General features: G+C 39.4%; 1 protein-coding gene across 16 annotated transcripts in view; it reads left to right on the plus strand.

Moving 5' to 3' along the window:
- The window catches only part of Ccdc171 (coiled-coil domain containing 171), a 342,210-nt gene that overhangs the window by 157,291 nt on the left and 166,350 nt on the right, over positions 1-18,569 (plus strand). For all 16 annotated transcript variants that reach the window (XM_015994935.3, XM_015994936.3, XM_076564450.1 and 13 more), the window contains one exon: positions 750-935. In XM_015994935.3, the coding sequence (XP_015850421.2) occupies positions 750-935 (186 nt within the window). The remainder of the gene's footprint in view (positions 1-749; positions 936-18,569) is intronic.

Below are 18,569 nucleotides of genomic sequence, written 5' to 3' on the forward strand. Positions count from 1 at the left end.
GTGAACACAGATTCAGGCAATCATTTCAGTCCTTAAGGTTGTTTGAATATTTTTCCAGAATCATAATCTTTACAAAAGGTTTTTTATTTGGAAGCCAGGCGTGGTAACACATGCCTTTAATTTCAGTACTAGGGAGGCAGAGGCAGGCAGGTCTCTGTGAGTTCAAGGCCAGCCTGGTCTACAGAGCAAGTTGTAGGATAGCCAGGGCTACACAGGGAGACCCTGGCCTGAAAAACCAAACCAAACCAAACCAAAAACAAAACTTTATTTGGAATTTCAAATGGAATTTTTAGGATTTTGTTTGACAAAAAAGATAACTTTGAAAGTATGATTATTTTACTTTAAAAACAAAAGTAATAGTTTATTTTGACTTTTATTTTGAGTAAAACAAATTTTATGTTTTGTTTTATAATAAATTCTTAGAAATGGTTGCCTTTATATTATTTTGCAAATTTCTATTTATGTATAGGTATCTGTGTGAGTGTATGGCACGTGTGTCGAGGTATCTGTGGAGGCCAGGAGAGGGCATCAGGTCCCCTGGAACTGGAGTCCTTGGTGGTTGTGAGCCGTCCCCTTGTGGGTGCTTGAAACTGAACTCTGATCTAGAGCAGTCGGTGCTCTTAAGCCCAGAGCCATCTCTCCAGCCCCTTGCTATGATCTTTATGTTACCACAAACAGCTCTGATGAATAAATAAAATAGCACAGCAATACAATTGCTTGCAACCGATTTGTTTCTCTTCTTCTTAAAGAAGCTGATCACCCACGAGAAGTTTGAAAGTGCATGTGAAGAACTAAATAACGCACTGCTCCGGGAACAGCAGGCACAAATGCTGCTGAACGAACAGGCCCAGCAACTGCAGGAGCTGAATTACAGACTTGAGCTGCACTCCAGCGAGGAGGCTGACAAAAACCAGACTCTCGGAGAAGCTGTTAAGGTAGAGCATCTTTTGTATGATGAGTTATTTGTTGCTTGTGTGGATCCCGGTGTGCTTGTGTATGTCACGCATAGCTCCTGAACAGGGCATAGGGCCAAGGCTGTGAAGTCTTTCTCTGTAAATGGTTTGTAAGGATGGTGTGAGGTGTCATTCTGTCCTCATTTACAAGCCTTCATGGATACATCTAGAAAATGTAAAAGTGGGTTTTACCGACAGGTTGAAAACAAAGCACGTATTTTACTTTATTTTTTATTTTTTAAGTAATTTATTTTTATTTTATGTGCATTGGTGTTTTGCCTACATGTATGTCTGTGTGAGGGTATCAGATCTTGGAGTTATCGACCATTGTTAGCTGTCATGGGGGTGCTGGGAATTGAACCTGGGTCCTCTGGAAGAGCAGTCAGTGCTCTTAACTGCTGAGCCATCTCTCTAGCCTCCAAAGTAGGTATTTTAACAGTAATACTTTTTTAAAATGTATTTTTTATTGAAAATAATTTTTTCATATAATATATTCTGATCATTGTTTTCCTTCTGCCAACTCCTCCCCAATCCTTCCCATCTACCTACCAACCAACTCCACACCCTTTCTCTCTCTCTCTCTCTCTCTCTCTCTCTCTCTCTCTCTCTCTCTCTCTCTCTCTCTCTCTCTCTCTCTAGTTAGGGCTTTGTCTCCACCATTATTTGGTGACATCATTAGGTTTCTTTCATATATGCATATAATTTGAGAAGTTTCTACAGTAGTGGGTTTTCATTTGACCCCTCAAATGGCTCTCAGTGTTAGTTGGCCTTCCCCATATTCCATCTCTTACCCTTCTCTCCCTCTCCCCATTTAACCCCCCCTCTCCTGTCTCCCCACTCTCTCCATAACTACATATTCTACTTCTCCTTCCCTGGGAGGTCCCCCTAGTCCTTTCTATATTTAACCTCCGTGGTCATATGGATTGTAGCATGCCTATCAAAAGCTTAAGAGCTAGCATCCACATATAAGAGAATACACACAATACTTGTCTTTTGGGGATCTAGGTTACCTCACCCAGGATGACTTTTTCCTTTGATTTGGGATTCTTCTCTTTCATTCTATTCCCATTTTCTTAGATTTGGTCTTTTCATAATGTCCCAGATGTCATGGATATTTTGTGCCTGGATTATTTTAGATTTAACATTTTCTTTGACTAAGGTATGTAGATGTAACCAATCGTCTTATTAAGCTACAAAGGTATTCATTTCTTCTACCTTGTCTTCAATCCGAGATTCTCCCATGTTTTGTAATCTGTTGGTGAGGCTTACCTCTGGGGTTTTGTTTGACTTTCTAAGTTTTTCATTTCCAGTTTTGTTTTTGTTTGGGTTTCTTTTTTTTAAATGTCTTTTTTTTCCATTTTTATTTATTAAGAAATTTTCTACTCACTCTACATACCACCCACAGAATCTCACCTCCTCCCTCCTCCCACCCTCCAGCCCTCCCTACTAAGCCACCCCATATCCCCACATCCCCCAAATCAGGGTCTCCCATGGGGAGTCAGCAGAGCCCAGCACACTGAGCCTAGAAAGGTCTGAGCCCCTTCCCACTGCACCAAGGCTGTGCAAGGCATCACACCACAGGCACCAGGCTCTTGTTTGGGTTTCTTTAGTGACTCTATTTCTTTGTTACATTCTTCTTTCATGTCATGAATTGTTTTCACTATTTTATTCTACTGTTTGTGTTTTCACATACTTCATTAAGGGATTTATCCTGTCTTCTTCAAGGTCATCTTCTTTCCCACCTACCAGTTCCCAAATAACTGACACAGGCCTGGACTTAATATTAATTATAAATGCTTGGCTGATAGCTTAGGCTTGTTACTAACTAGCTCTTACAACTTAAATTAACCCATATTTCTTATCTAAGTTCTACCATGTGGTGAATGGCTTGTTACCTCATTTTGTACACATCCTGTTACCTCTGCTTCTGACTGGCGACTCCCGAGACTCCACCCTTTTTCTTTCCAGTGCCCTCCTAGTCTGGCTCTCCCTCCCAATCTCTTCCTTCCCAGCTATAGGCCAGTCATCTTTGTTAACCAATGAGAGTAATACATATTTACAGTGTACAAAGATTGATCCACAGCAGTCCTTGAACATATTCATGATTGTTTTGAAGTCCTTGTTTTGAGCTTCAGCTGTTATTATACTTCTCAGGACCTACTGTATAAGTTGGGTTACTGGTTTATGATGGAGGCATATTGTCTTGGCTGTTAATTTTTGTGTATTTTGAGCTGGTGTCTAGTCATCTGGAGTTAGGATGACTGAGGTGATTCTAGGAGTTGATGTCTGGTCTTGTCTTTGGTGAGTGGGTATTCTGTTCCTTAGTTTCTGTTGCTCTCCCTGGATCTTAGGAAAATGTGATAGAGAATGCTTCTTCAGGTTGGTGAATGGCAGAGAGGGATAGAGATGGACTAGGAGAAAAGACTGAGAGGGCCTTCAGGAAAGTACTTTGGGGATCCTGTCCACACCAAGAGCTGGAGTCTCCAGGGAATGGAGATGTGATAGGAGGAGAAGCTTCTACAAGTACATTGCAGTGAAACTAAGAATAATCTGGAGATACAGGGATGAAAGGGCCAAGGGGACTGTAGGTCTGTACCAAGAGTAAGAGTTGGGGGTCTCTAGTGAATGGAGTTGAGGTGGGAGGAGGGGCCCTGGAAGTGGGTTGATACAGGGCTGAGAGTGAGACTGGAGATACTGTAATGGGGGACGGGAAGGAGAGTCCCAGCCTGTTGTGGCCACTGGGGTCCAGGTAGATAGTGTTTCTAGGCATCAGAGGTGGCAGAAAGAAACAGGGATGGGCTAGAGGGGAAGGCTGAGAGGGTCCACACCAGGGTTTGGAGGAGTCTCCAGGTATGGAGGTAGGGTGGGAGGAGCAGCACCTGTAAGTAGGCTGCTGCAGGGTGGCTGGTGAGACTGGAGATGTCATGGAGGACAAGAAGGAGAGTGAACATTCCCCACCCTAGTCTCAGCTTGCTGTAGCCTCTTGGGGGTCTCATGTAGAGATTGTCTCTAGGTAGTAACGGCTGACACAGCGGAATGGGAATGGGCTCTCGGGAGGGGAGGGGACTGAGAGGGTCCACAGGAAGGAGCAAGGCCAGGTAGAGTCCCCAGTAATGGTTTTATGAATCGGATTCTTTTGGATATATGTAACGTTTCCCTTTCTTCCTTTTCGATTGGCAACATTTATATATTTAGGGTTGGAAAGCTTGGGTTGTGTGGCAGAACTTCCCCTAGGAAGATGCAGCACACAGGTCTCCTCACCTCACCCCAGATAGAGAAGCCAGGACAGACCAAAGTACGGATACTACCGTCCAACTTGGTGAACCAGTGAGGTTTTTAAGGGTTATTTTCAGTAATATGGGTAGGGGTTACTTAAACAGGAGCAGAAACAAGTCAAAGACAGCTGCATCACCAAGGCCCTTCAGAGACCATGTGAATTCTGTTAGCATCTGCTCTTAACATTGCATACAATAGCTAAGGTAGAGTTTTCTAAGATTTAATTATGCTAAGGAGTTTTCAGGTAATACCTCATTTAATCCTCTGTGATTTTTTTATGTGTGATTTCTTAATTAGGGTTAATTCCTAGATGAGGAATTACTTGGTCAAAGGCCACAAACTATTTTATTTTTGAGACAGAGTCATGCTGTATAGTCCAAACTGACCTTGGAGTCACGATCCCCATGTGTAGTGTGTTAGCCTTCCAACTTCTAAGATCACAGGCAATGCCGCCACACCCGGCTTCCCACAGACATTTGAAAGTGTGCATATTACCAGTTGGCTCACAGCAAGTTCTTAACTAATTCATTAGCTCCTAGATGTTTGAGAACTGTATGTTTGCCCAACCTGGCAGTTTCTATTTACAGAATTTTTGCTAATGTAATACATGTTTGTTATTTTAATTTGTATTTCTTTGATTATTAATCAAGGTCAGCATTTTAACAAATATACTGATCATTAAATATGTTTGTGCTTCCTGTCCTATAAATAGGTAACATAGTTAGCAGGGTCATGTGGGAGTATTTCTGTAAATGCTGGCACTTGTGTTTAGATACCATATCTTCCAGATGATAGAGTTGCTTGTGTTAGTTTCTTTAAAATATGAGTAGCTTAAATATTGTTGTCAGGAGTGGAAAATTGTTTAATTACTCTCTCTTAATTAGAACTAGCAGGTGGTAATGTAAAAATGTTCTCTTGTGGGAGGTAGCATGGTTCAGTGGAAAAAAAAGCTGGCCTTGGCACAAGGCTTCTCTATTCAAATCCCAGTTCTGTCGCTTGAGCAAACGACTTAACCTTCTCAGCCTTACTTCCCTGTGCAGAGATAGGGCTAATGAAACCCACGGCTCAGGGTTTTCATGAGACTAAATGAAGACACTATTCGAAAGCAATTATATGCTTGATAAATATTCTTCTGTGGCTTTCATAAGAACTTTCCTATTATGCAGAGACTGTATAAATGATACAGGACTTGAAAATTAACCCAAAAATGTTTTCAAGAATCCCTAAAGATATCTTCACCCCTAGAAAGCAAAAAGAAAAAGAGAAAATAGATAGGAGATAGATCATCGAATCTACTCTGAGAAAAAAGATAAAGAAATAATAGGATAAATAGGTAGATCACTGAATCTACACTGAAAAGAAAAAGGGGAAGATATAAAAATGGCAAAAGGTAAACTACTGAATCTATTATGAAAAGAAAAAAGAGAGAATATGGATATGATAAGATAAAAAGGGAGGTTATGGAATCTACTTTTAAAAAGGAACTGCTTGTTTTAAATAAGATAAGTAATGAAAATTTTTTTGGTCTGAGTTTATCAGATGTTACTGGACTGGACATTGTTAATATATATAATGGCGTTTTTATCTGAATCTGTCAAATGTTAATGGACTAGACATCATTAATGTAATCTTGACTGTGTATATTGTATATACTTATTGGATATAATTTTTCTTGTATTAGTTATAAGCTTTTTTAAAATTTTAGACAAAAAAGGGGAAATGTGGTGGTATTGTGTTCCCCAAAATATTGTGTACCCTAATAAATTTATCTGGGGTCAGAGAACAGACAGCCACTAGATACAAAGGCTAGAAAATGGTGGCACTCACACCTTTAATCCTAGCATTCCAGAGATAGAAATCCCTCTGGATCTTTGTGAGTTCAAGGCCACATTGGAAATGGCCAGGCGTGGTGACACACGCCTTTAATCCCAGGGAGTGGTGGTAGAAAGCAGAAAGGTATATAAGGCGTTGAGGACCAGAAATAAGAAGCATTTGGCTGGTTAAGCTTTCAGGCTTTCGAGCACAGTTCAGCTGGGATTCATTCTGGATGAGGACTCAGAGGCCTCCAGTCTGAGGAAACAAGACCAGCTGAGAAGTTGGCCAGGTGAGGTTAGCTGTGGCTTGTTCTGTCTCTCTGACCATCCAGCATTTCACCCCAATAACTGGCCCTGGGTTTGATTTTATTGATAAGACTCTCTAAGATTCCTGCTATGAGACTTTAAAACAATAAGATTTATAGGTTCGTATTTATAAAATAAAACACATTCATGAATAGAAGATACAGAAAATAGAGAAGAGTAAAAATGCTACCCATGATTTTTTATCTGAAACAGCCACACTTAGGGATTTTAGTTTTAGTGATTTCTTTACATTTACATATTTATTGATTAATTGTGTGTGTGTGTGTGTGTGTGTGTGTGTGTGTGTGTGTGTGAGAGAGAGAGAGAGAGAGAGAGAGAGACATGATGGAAGGAAAGAATAACTCCCACAAATTGTCCTCTAACCTGCACATTCATGAAGTGGCATGTGTATGTATGTATGTATGTATGTATGCCTACACACAATAAATAAATGTAAAAGAAGGAGGAAATCTGCCTTTGGTTTTTAGTTTATAATCCTTAACAAGTTAAGGGAGTTTTATTCCTAGATTACACTTATTTAAGGAAAATGAATTGATATTGGATATTGAAAAATATATTCTAAACACCCATTGAGATGATTATATTGTTTTTCTTTCCCACTATATTAAGCTATGTTAGATTATATCAGGCACTGGCAAACTATGACCTGTGAACAAGCTAAAGATTTTTTGATATATGTGATAAATTGCAAACAAGTAAACATAAAACAACAGAAAAAGTAATAAAGCCTGTACATGGCACAGTCATACATGGAGTGATATCTCGGTCCTTTCTTTGGCTGCTGTAACAGAATACCACAGACTTGGTAATTCATACAAACAGAAATGTATTTCTCCCTGTTCTGGAGGGTGCAAGAACACCATCAAGGTCCTGGCATCTAGTGAAGGCCTTTCTGCATCATCCTGCTGCAGACAGCTGAGTGCAGGACAGCATGGGTGCCTGAGAGAGGGACCGTAGCTAAACTTACCCTTTTATAAGGAGCCCACTTCCATAACGCCTAACCTGTTCCCTCAATAATGACATCAATCCATCTGTGAGGGTAGAATCTTCATGACCCCATACCTTTAAAGGGTTTCAGTGTTTCAACATGGGTGCATTGGAAATCAGTTTTCTAACACATTTAAATCATGGTAAGTGGAAGCTATATACTGTATAACATGTGAACTTTGTGGTAAACAACCAAGCTTAAAGAGAGCAGATATTTCAGTACTAGAAATAAATATGAAGGAATGGAAGTCTAAATAGCTCATTGTAGATCGGTTGGAGGCTAGAGTTGATAATCAGAACGGGAAAATTTGGGCCTTGTAGCTTGTAACTTTGAGAACATCTGCTTGTTTGAAGCTGGGAGTCAGGAAGGGCTACTGTGAAATAGATACTAGAGAATACGTCTACTAGACACATGGCAACATGGGAGCTATTTTGGAGAGTAGGTAGGAAAATGTTACTAAAGAGCAGAAACCTCAAGCTCTTCACACATGAATATAGAATCTTAGTGTATACACCTGTTATGATTCAATTTAGCTGAGAAAGTATCTTGAAAATGGTCTAGTTTTTGTAGAACCAATATTCTTATAGAAAGAGCTTGCAAATCATTCAGCAAGGATGTTACTGTAGGGTAGAGGACACATGGAAGGCTTTGGGGGAGTTCAGCATTACAATTCATATGATTGTACATCAACTAAGAAAATTTGTACCTCAGGTGGTACAAATATAAAATGTGCTAAAGTCAAGTATTTAAATGTTTAAAATGTAACAATAATCTTCTTACGTTAATTAATTATCAGGTATTGAAAAACCTAGGAAAATAAAGACCATTCACTTCCATCGATACTTTTGGTTTCTGTGGCTGGTGCCATTCTTGGACTTGGTTTACCTGGATATCCATTTCACTGTCCCAAAATGAGTTGATTTCCCTGTGTTACTTTGTTATAATTTGATGGTTTAGTGTATATATGATGTTGCATAATGTGTTAAAAATAAATGGACTATAAATAATATGCTGATAGGATTGGGAAATAAGAGTAAATGAGGCTATAAAGGGTACTCATGAAATGGCAATAATTTTAGCTTTTCCTGCTAGCCTGTCTGTGGCCCTTCATGACTCCCCTAGGACCATCAAAACCTTCAGCTTTCTACTAGGCTTTCTACTGGCTCTACTTGACTTGGGTTCTTGGACCCATAGCTGCCACACTTGGGTAGGACCCATATTGGAGAAACAGCAACCAAAGAATGGAACACCCACCCATTAAAGGTGAGACCAGATATTTATATCAAGAAACACTTCAAACATTGTAACTCCAGATGCCTAGATCCCAGTGCAAAAATATAAATGTGGGCCATCAATTCAATATGCTTCCAGAAACTAGCAACTCTATAATATTAAGCCCAGAAAAAAAAATTTAGCTGAAATACAATACAAGGACTTCCCACTAGCAATTATGAATATGTTCAAGGACCTTAAAGAGGACATGAATAAATGATCATGAAAACATATGCAGTTGAAATAAATAATGAAAACAATCCACAACATGAGAATTTATGCTAGGAATTATGCTGCTCTTGTAAAGTGATTGTAGTAGATTATCTTCTGAGATCCACGACCTCACTCATCCTGGGTAGTTGGCTGTGTTTCTAGTACCAGAGATGATTTGCCTCCTCCCGAGTATGCCTTAACTACAATTAGATATCTGTTGATGATCACAAAGATGTGAGTACCACTACTGCACCTTTAGGGAGACTTTGCCATGCTGGTCATTGTAATAATTCACTGGCAGCATAGCTTGTTAGGACTATTGGTTGCTTCCCTTCCTTAAAACTTACTTAGTACTTTCTGGAACTCTGAAAGCTATACTGTAGGAAGGAGGCTTTCAGATTAGATCCAGCTTGAATGTTCTGAGTCCTGTGCTCAAAGTGTGTGGTGTTTTCAGCAATAGGGGATGACCTTCAACCTCCAAAAGGCAAACAAGGGCAACAACAAAATCCTGTACTGTTTTCGGAGTCATTTGGACTAAACAGCACAAGTTGAGGTTTCTCGTGCTGGGTACCAGGGGAGGTGTTGTTGGGCTGTGGCTCTAGTGAGAGCATTTCAGCTCAAGTGGAATAATTTCATTAAGAATATATGCACACACACATATATTATGTGTAATTTTACTGAATAATAAAACAACCTGATCCCTTGCGGCTTTATTAAATGTCCTTGGTATTATTTGTCTCTCTTTGCCCATTTCCTTCTGTACTGACCTCCTCCTTCCTCTGCAGTTACAGCCCCTTCCATTTTGTCTCATTTCACGCATTTTCTCACTGGATTCCGCTACTCCTCTCTTTAGTGTCCCTCACAGTCACTTTCCACTTTCCTGTTTTCCTTTTCTGACCAGCACAGGAAAGGTTTGAGGAAGGTCATGGACATGGAGGTGCTGGAGGAGGACAGTGAAGGGGGAAATGATGTAATTATATTTTAATTAAAAAATTCAATAAAAGAACAATTCCTTCTTATGTACTTTTTCTCTGATGCTATTTCCTCTGAGTAGTTAAATCATTGCCAGGATTCCAGCGTGGCTTGGAATACTGTTCAGAGAGCATCATTATGTACATGGCTTTGAGACTTCAGGCTAGCTGGATGTTAAAATTTTTCCTTTTTTCTAGGATACTCAGACTTGAATGATAGTGATCTGTTTATTATTCTTAGAGAAGTAATATTAATTGAATAAATTGAATAAATTTGATTTTTTTCTCTGTTCCACTTAACTCTTTCAAAATTACTCTTTTGGTATGAATTAAATTGAGTGTTTCTTCCCCTTCTATGCCTGAATTTCAGAGAATACTTTTCTTGCTTATGATGTTAGAAATACAACTTCTAGTGTGCCGTGTTAGAATTCAGATTGCTAAAGCTTTTTGCCTTAAAATACCAATGATATGATTGACAGCTTAAAAACACAAAGAGTGAAGAGATTTGGCAGTAGGCTGGTCAGCCATCCTGCTATGAATTCAGAGAATATTTATTTGATGACACAGAGGTAAGGTGGCCATCATCCCTGTGGATAATTACCTCGCGTGTAGTAAATATAAGTTGTAAATAGTATCATGGTGTGAGTGTGAAATAGTCCCTAAAGGCACACGTGTTTGAACACTTGGCTTCTGTGGATCTTTTAGGCCTTTATGTTTCATATTCAGTTCTTTTGTTTTAGATTTGTAAAATCTGAGTTTCTCTTTATGATTTCTACTGAGATGTTTTATTGCCATCTTTTACTTTTTGTTGCTTTATATAGCATTTAAAAAAATAGTTGGTTTCTTCTTAAGTTGTAGTCTGCCACTCTGTATTTAACACACAGTGGACAAATACATTCTCCTCCTCAGTTCCTGAATACTCTCACTCTCGTTTTTTGAGATGCCTTTATCTATGCCACCTTTCCCATATGTTTCTGTTGATCTTCTTTTGTGTTGGATGGTATGGAGATTTTATTCCAGAAAACCAACCATAGAAATATTTGTGGTCCCACAAGAGCTTCCATAACTTTGCAACTTCCTTTCATTACACACAATCTATTTCCCTTTCTTTGAATTTTTGTGTGTTTTAATAAAATACCCCCAGCATGACTTTTGAGAATTTATTGAAAAAGCTTAATTCATATTCTCACTATTTGACCTCCTTCCCCTTTTCCATTCCTCTCCTTCCATCCTTCTCTTCTCCCATCTTTCTCTTCTCTGTTAGGATATAGCTATAATTCTCTGAGAATGCCTGGGTCACACACACAGTGAACTATGAATGCATGTGTTCAGCTAATAGCCGAGCTAAGGTCTAATGCAACAAACTACCAACAACATCCAGATGTGTGAGTACACCTTCAGATGACTGTGCACTCTGGCCTTCAGCCAAGCTGCATGTACCAGGGAGCAGAGTATAGCAGTCTCTGTATGCTGTGCCCTGTGTCCTGATGGATAGAATGTACATGACCCCAACAAACACTAGTTTGGCACCATTACATTTTGAAGTAATTTGTTACATAGATCTAGTAACTGGAACCATGGTTTTCATCAAATTTATTGAAAGGTTTGTTTGGGCATTCACACTTGAGAATGAAGGGAAAGGAAAGCTAATTAAGGGTCCTGTGTATGGAGGCAAGTCTTGGTGACTGGTTTGCTTTAGAGTGAATGGGCTGGCTGTGAGTTTGCTTGTAAGCTGTGAGTGACCCCTAATGGGTGTGCAAGTCTCCCCCTTTGCACTAGCATTTGGCGCTAGTTACTTTTTTTTTTATCCCTGGGAGAACTCTTCCTTCATTCTTTTGGTTCTTGTTTGTTCTGTGGTATAAAGCCACCCTCAACCCCCACAAGTTCATGTGTTTGCGGGGAGTTCTCTGTGATTGGTGGGATGACAAATAGGTGGCTAACCTTTCAATTCATTTTTGTTTCCTGTACCTTGATTTACTCCTGTCTTATGCTGTATCCTTGTTTTCAAACTGTTCTAGATAGAAAGTTTTCTCTTTCTGTATAAATCTTCAGCATATACTCCAGTTTGAAGATAATTTCCCTGCTTCTGACATAGAGTTTGGTACAGAGAGGCAGTGTCCATTGTCCACTTGAACTGGACTTCAGACCTTCTTAAATTAGTTTCTGAATTACAAATGTTTGTTTAATTAAAATTGTATTATGTATGTATGTATGTATGTATGTATGTATGTATGTATGCCATGTTATGTGTGTCCATAGAAGCCAGAAGAAGGGCATCAGATCTGAGTCAAAGATTATGATTTGAGTTTTCATTTAATTTGGGGTGATCATAAATTTGAATTTGAGTATATAGTTGGTGATTGTAGTAAAATGTGAAAAAGGTAATAAATGTCCTGAGGGCATGAAGGAAGGATCAGATATATCTGGGAAGTCTGAGGATGAGGAGGATGTGAAGAAAACAGAATTGAGGGAAATCTCATAGATGCTAAGAATTCATGGAGACTGCTCAGGAATGTCTTATAACCAGAGATTGTAAATAACAGGTTTGAATTTATTGGAATGTTGTTAAAAGGTTTCTGTTTATTATATAGTCTTATTTTATATGCAGAAACTCTAAAAGAGAATTAGTTTTCAAAAGAAAGACTTTAAGAACAGAGCTGTTCCTGAAGTGGGAGAAACAAGCATTTGCATCTGTTAAGTAGGATGCAGAAGAAAGGGCTTAGAAGTGAGGAGAGCTGCAGAAGCCCAAAGAATATTTGTAAAAAACTATAGGTTGCTGCTGGTTAAATTTTAAAACACAATTTCTTTTAAAATCACTGAGCAGGTAAGAGAATTAGTCTCTTTAGCTACACATGGATCCGTAGTTTACAGGTGGACTTTCTTCTCTTGATTGGCTGCAGAAGAAACTGGGAACCGCACCCTGCTGTTCAGAGCATTGGCACTACAAGGAGAACCATGGGACTAAAGATCAGATTTCATGTGACAAATAATGGGAAGCATTTTTGTTTACCAAGTGTCTGCTTTCTGATGGATGAGTACCTCCAATATATTATTGTTTACAGTATTCACATGGACAGATCATGTAGGCAGAAGAATTTTATTTTCTAGGCTAGGAAGCTAAGTGAGACAGGGATTTTTAGTAGTTTGACCAAGTTCTCTCTGCTTGTAAATATTAGAATAGGGACATGTATTCAAATGTGTGCACTCTAAGTTGCCTACTCTGTTTATTACATTCATTTAATCATTCATGTGTGGATGGAAAGAGAAAGTAGTAGATATGCATTTTTTTTTTCTCTTGAGAAATTAGCCAGAAAAAGGATTCATGATCACCTGAAGGAGCACTGTGGTCAGGTGCAGCTTGAGGAAATTAAGAGCACTGTATTATGCCTAGAGTGAAAGTACATCCTGAAATGTACTAAAATGCTGAGAGAGAGATGACAAGAAAGTCGAAGATTTGGGCTTGGATATGGGATATGAAAGTTACCTACTATATATAGTAAGGTCTAACACACTGAAATGTAAGGTGCTATAAGTCTGTCTATAATATGTTTTCTCTGGTGAATATCTAAACATTCGCTTCAAAACTCTAGAAAAGAGATTCGTGGGATGCATGCCAAAATGGAACTCTGTGTCGTGATAACAGCAGATATGGAATGAGTGAGACTGTGCAGTCCTGAGATCATCAAGGGTCGTACTTGCTGCCTGCTTTACTGGGCTGAGGGCTGCCACCCGGGGGCCTTCCACACTTACCACACCAGCGCCTCTCACCAGCCCTGCCCCCGGGTGCCCTTCCACACTTTATCACACCAGTGCCTGTCAGCAGCCCTGCCCCCGGGTGCCCTTCCACACTTTATCACACCAGTGCCTCTCACCAGCCCTGCCCCCGGGTGCCCTTCCACACTTTATCACACCAGTGCCTCTCACCAGCCCTGCCACCGGGTGCCCTTCCACACTTTATCACACCAGCGCCTCTCACCAGCCCTGGGTGCCCTTACACACTTTATCACACCAGCGCCTCTCACCAGCCCTACCCCCGGGTGCCCTTCCACACTTTATCACACCAGTGCCTCTCACCAGCCCTGCCACCGGGTGCCCTTCCACACTTTATCACACCAGCGCCTCTCACCAGCCCTGCCCCCTGGGTTCCCTTCCACACTTTATCACACCAGTGCCTCTCACCAGCCCTGCCACCGGGTGCCCTTACACACTTTATCACACCAGCGCCTCTCACCAGCCCTGCCACCGGGTGCCCTTACACACTTTATCACACCAGCGCCTCTCACCAGCCCTGCCCCCGGGTGCCCTTCCACACTTTATCACACAGTGCCTGTCAGCAGCGTCAGGACTCCAGTGAGAGCCTCTCTGGAGGGCTGCTAGACAGTTTGTGTGTTTCCTAAGTTACCAAGACTCAGAGAAGATCTAGTTTAAGCTAAAAATCTTACAAGAAAGTGTTTTTGTTGCTGTAAGGGGCAAGACACGAAAGACTCAGTAGCTCTAGGGTTTCCTGTTGAGATTTACGTTAGCCCTAAACACGCCATATATGCTGTGTCCGACAAAGGTTTGTTGTGAACAGTCTCAGCAGTTTTTATTTCTTTATTTTTTTGGTTTTTCAAGACAGGGTTTCTCTGTGTAGCCCTGGCTGTCCTAGATCTCGCTCTGTAGACCAGGCTGGCCTCAAACTCACAGAGATCCTCCTGGCTCTGCCTCCTGAATGCTGGGATTAAAGGCATGCGCCGCCGCCGCCGCCGCCGCCACCACCGGGCATCTCAACAGTATTATAACTGTTACTTCAGTGAGAAAAGCGAACAGGGTGTCTTTTTCTGAGTTCTTTGTTACTGTTTCCTGCTTATTAAAAGAAAAGCATACTGAAAAATAGACTTTCCCCAAACAAACAAAAACGGCACACAGCTATCTGGACCAGGCCATTCGGTTCTGGTGGTTGTAAAGATCTCACTGAAGAAAGAAAGTTGAGGGGCCAGGAGTTATACATTCTCATCCAGTGTCATTATCTTTCTCAGGGACCCAGTACACCCAGGCTTTGACCACAATTGCAGTTTTTTCTTTGAAGTTTGGATTCTCTTTTCATTTCTAGGGATTAACACGTGAAGCCACTGTGGACGCGAGGCCAGTCAAGCCTGTTGCTGTTGTATATGTTTGCAGTTTGTACAAGGCAGATATCAAACACTGTTTAAGAATTGTGTGGAATCTTGAGTACTTAGAAATTGAACAGAGATCCTGTTGAGGAAATCCTTTAATATTTAGGATTCATTATAGTCTAAGTGAGTTCTTTCCCATTGTTTTACAATTTGCTGTTTTCTACCTCTGCCTTAATATTTTTAAATTTAAAATCATTTAAAATATACTTTATGTATAGCAATACAGTTTACATATTAAATGATACTATAATAGTCATTTAGCATAGTTTTACACAGCAGGAAAAAGGGAAATATCATAATTTTTTTGATTACAAAACTGTATTTGGCAAATATTTTTAGCAATATTGAAGGCTAAATGTGAAGAAAATTGTAAGATCCTGTAGAAGGAGAGAGCCCTCTAGGAATGCGGTAGTGTCTGAGAATTAAATGCTACTCGGCATTTTCCTTAATCTTCTATTTCTATTAACTTATGAAACCTGGAACTGGAGGCTTAGTGGTATTATTTCTACATTGTAATTATACTAATAAACATCTTTGGCCATGACCTTGGAATCTATAGTTCAGAAGAAAAGATTTATTGACTTATGTTTTGGAAGAAAAATGGGACTCTTGTATAAATAGTTGCCCGTTACACACACATACCTTAATACAGTGTATTCCAGTTAGGTTTCAGCCTTGTTTTCTGATTTTCTCTCAGAAATAGAGAAGGTTCTTATAAAATCCTGATTCCCGAGAGATCTTTGTTATATTATTGAGTCAACTACAAAGTAACCACTTTACCTTGAAACGTGCAAAAGCAATCAATAGGCCTACAAAACTGCCTTTAAAGATGTTTGAAATCATATTTTCCAGGTAGTCTGAATGTCAGTGTATAGGACTTCTCTGACTAGCTTGTCTATGCTTGCTCCCTCCCTCCTTCCTCCTCGGTTATTTTTTCTACTATAAAAGTCCTCTAGAGTTAGAAGTATTAGCGTATTTTGGGCTTTGAGTTCTTCTTTGTCCCTGGCCTGGACCTCTCATGTTTGCCCTGCTTTCTGTAAAGAAATCCCATGTTCCTTAGGAAATCTCTAGTCAGCTTTCCCTAGGATCTAGAAGTATTTTCATTTTTTAAACTTTTGATTGTGAAATGTAATAAGCCCAATGGGTCTATGCTGGGCTTCCATGTGTTTTTGCCAACTTCTCAGATCCTTTCTTCAGTTGGACGGACTTAGCTGTGGCTGGCATTTGACCTCTGAATGCCAGCCATCTTTTAATGAAGTTATATTTTAATTGGAATTATACATTTCTGTCTGAACATCAGAGTTTTCAAGTTTCTGTAAATGATATGGTTTTACCTTATTGCCACAAATAATCTATAAGATTGAATTTCATTTTTCATTTTTTAAAAAGAATTTTCTGTGACTAATAGAATTAATGATATGCTAAAATATTTTATATATTATGAATATGTATTTTTTTCGAGACAGGGTTTCTCTGTGTAGTTTTGGTTCCTGTCCTGGATCTCACTCTGTGGACCAGGCTAGCCTTGAACTCACAGAGATCTGCCTGACTCTGCTTCCCGAGTGCTGGGATTAAAGGCCTGTGCCACCACTGCCTGCCATGAATATGCAATAATAACTTCTATTATCTTGCATTTGCTTAGTGGTTTGTTTTATCTTCAACCATAGTAGAGTCTCTTTGTAAACTTACAACTTTGAGGTCAAAGCTTCAGAGACCATGTAAATTCTGTTAGCATCTGTTCTTAACATTACATATAGTAACTAAGATAGATTATCTAAGATTTAATTATGCTAAGTAATTTTCAGGTAATATCTCATTTAATCCTTAAAATAATTTCGGGACAAACAGTGTCACCTATAGTTTTAGGATGAAAAACCAAAACACAGACTATGCAACCTCAGGTTGCAGAGCTAGGACCTGACCAAAGAGATGTTTATTGAGGAAGATAATATTTTTCTCTGTTATAAAATTATTTTTTTCAAATGAACTGAGAAGTGACTCAAATAATATGGTTTAATTTAAATAGTCTACTGCTGATTATGAAGGTATTTCATGTTTTAAAATTTGATTTACTTATTTTGTATGTGTAGGTGTTTTGTCTGCATGCATCTCTGTGTACACGTGTACCTGGTACCCACAGAGGCCAGAAGAGGGTGTTGGAGCCCCTGGGACTGGAGTTACAGACATTTGGCTGTGAGCCACCATGTGGGTGTTGGGACTCAAACCTGGGTCCTCTGTAGGAGTAGTGTTCTTAATCCCTGAACCATCTTTCCAGCCCCTAATTTTAAATTAGAAACCACTACATTGCAAGGTAATGGATTAATGAAAGTTTAGTCACTATCTAAATATAATTGTCTTAGTTCTCATTAATTAATTAATTAATTAAGACTCGGCAATTATTGTTTTATCTACTTATTTATTTAGTTTTGAGATAGTCTCATGCTGAAGACCACACTGGCCTGGAATTTGCTGTATAGTGAGTGCTGGCCTTGAATTTAAGGGGATTCTGTCCTAGTCTCTTGAGTGCTAGAATTACAAGTCTTTTTTTTTTTTTTTTTGGTTTTTCAAGACAGGGTTTCTCTGTGTAGCTTTGCGCCTTTCCTGGGACTCACTTGGTCACCCCAGGCTGGCCTCGAACTCACAGAGATCCACCTGGCTCTGCCTCCCGAGTGCTGGGATTAAAGGCGTGCACCACCACCGCCCGGCTTTTTTTTTTTTTTTTTTTTTTTTTTTAAGGATTTATTTATTTATTATGTATACAGTGTTCTGTTTGCATATATCCCTGCAGGCCAGAAGAGGGAGCCAGATCTCATTACAGATGGATGTGAGCCACCATATGGGTGCTGGGAATTGAACTCAGGACCTCTGGAAGAACAGCCAGTGTTCTTAACCTCTGAGCCATCTCTCCAGCCCCTAGAATTACAAGTCTTAACCACCAATGCCCAGCCTTAGTGATAGTTTTGTCTCAGAAATACTTCATTTAATTGTAGTCCATTATTGTAACTTTAGAACATTGCATTTCTAAATGGAATTGGTATAAATTTAAGTATCTCAGACTTTTGAGTAATTATCCAATTATATGTTCATAATTCTAACATGATTAAATGACAATGTTTAATTCATCTTAGAGGTAATTTTACCTCTATGTGGAGCTACATATTCTAAATAATTATACTTCTCTGTTTCTAGGAAAAACTTAATTAACATCCTCAGGTTTTATTTGGAAGTTTAGGCACACTGCACCATGGTCTCACTCCTTGAGGAGCTGCTGACTAATCTTAGCAAACGGAGATTGCAGCATTTTAAACATTAAGTAGTTATACAGTGAATATGACTTCAATACTTTGAGCTTTGAACACTGGAAAGAATTATTGTTTCTTTTATTTCCAGAAAATACCATGCAAATATAAGGAATTTCAAAAAATTATATTAAAAAATACAGGATAGGGGCTGTAATAAAAGTTATGTAATTATTTACTAAACTTCTGTGTGGTTGAAGACTTTTTAAAAAACATTTATTTATTTTATGTATATGAGTGACCTGTCTTCATGCACACTGGAAGAGGGAATCAGATCCCATAACAGATGGTTGTGAGCCA

Source organism: Peromyscus maniculatus, chromosome 2 (genome assembly GCF_049852395.1).
Source record: "Peromyscus maniculatus bairdii isolate BWxNUB_F1_BW_parent chromosome 2, HU_Pman_BW_mat_3.1, whole genome shotgun sequence".
NCBI lineage: Eukaryota > Metazoa > Chordata > Mammalia > Rodentia > Cricetidae > Peromyscus > Peromyscus maniculatus.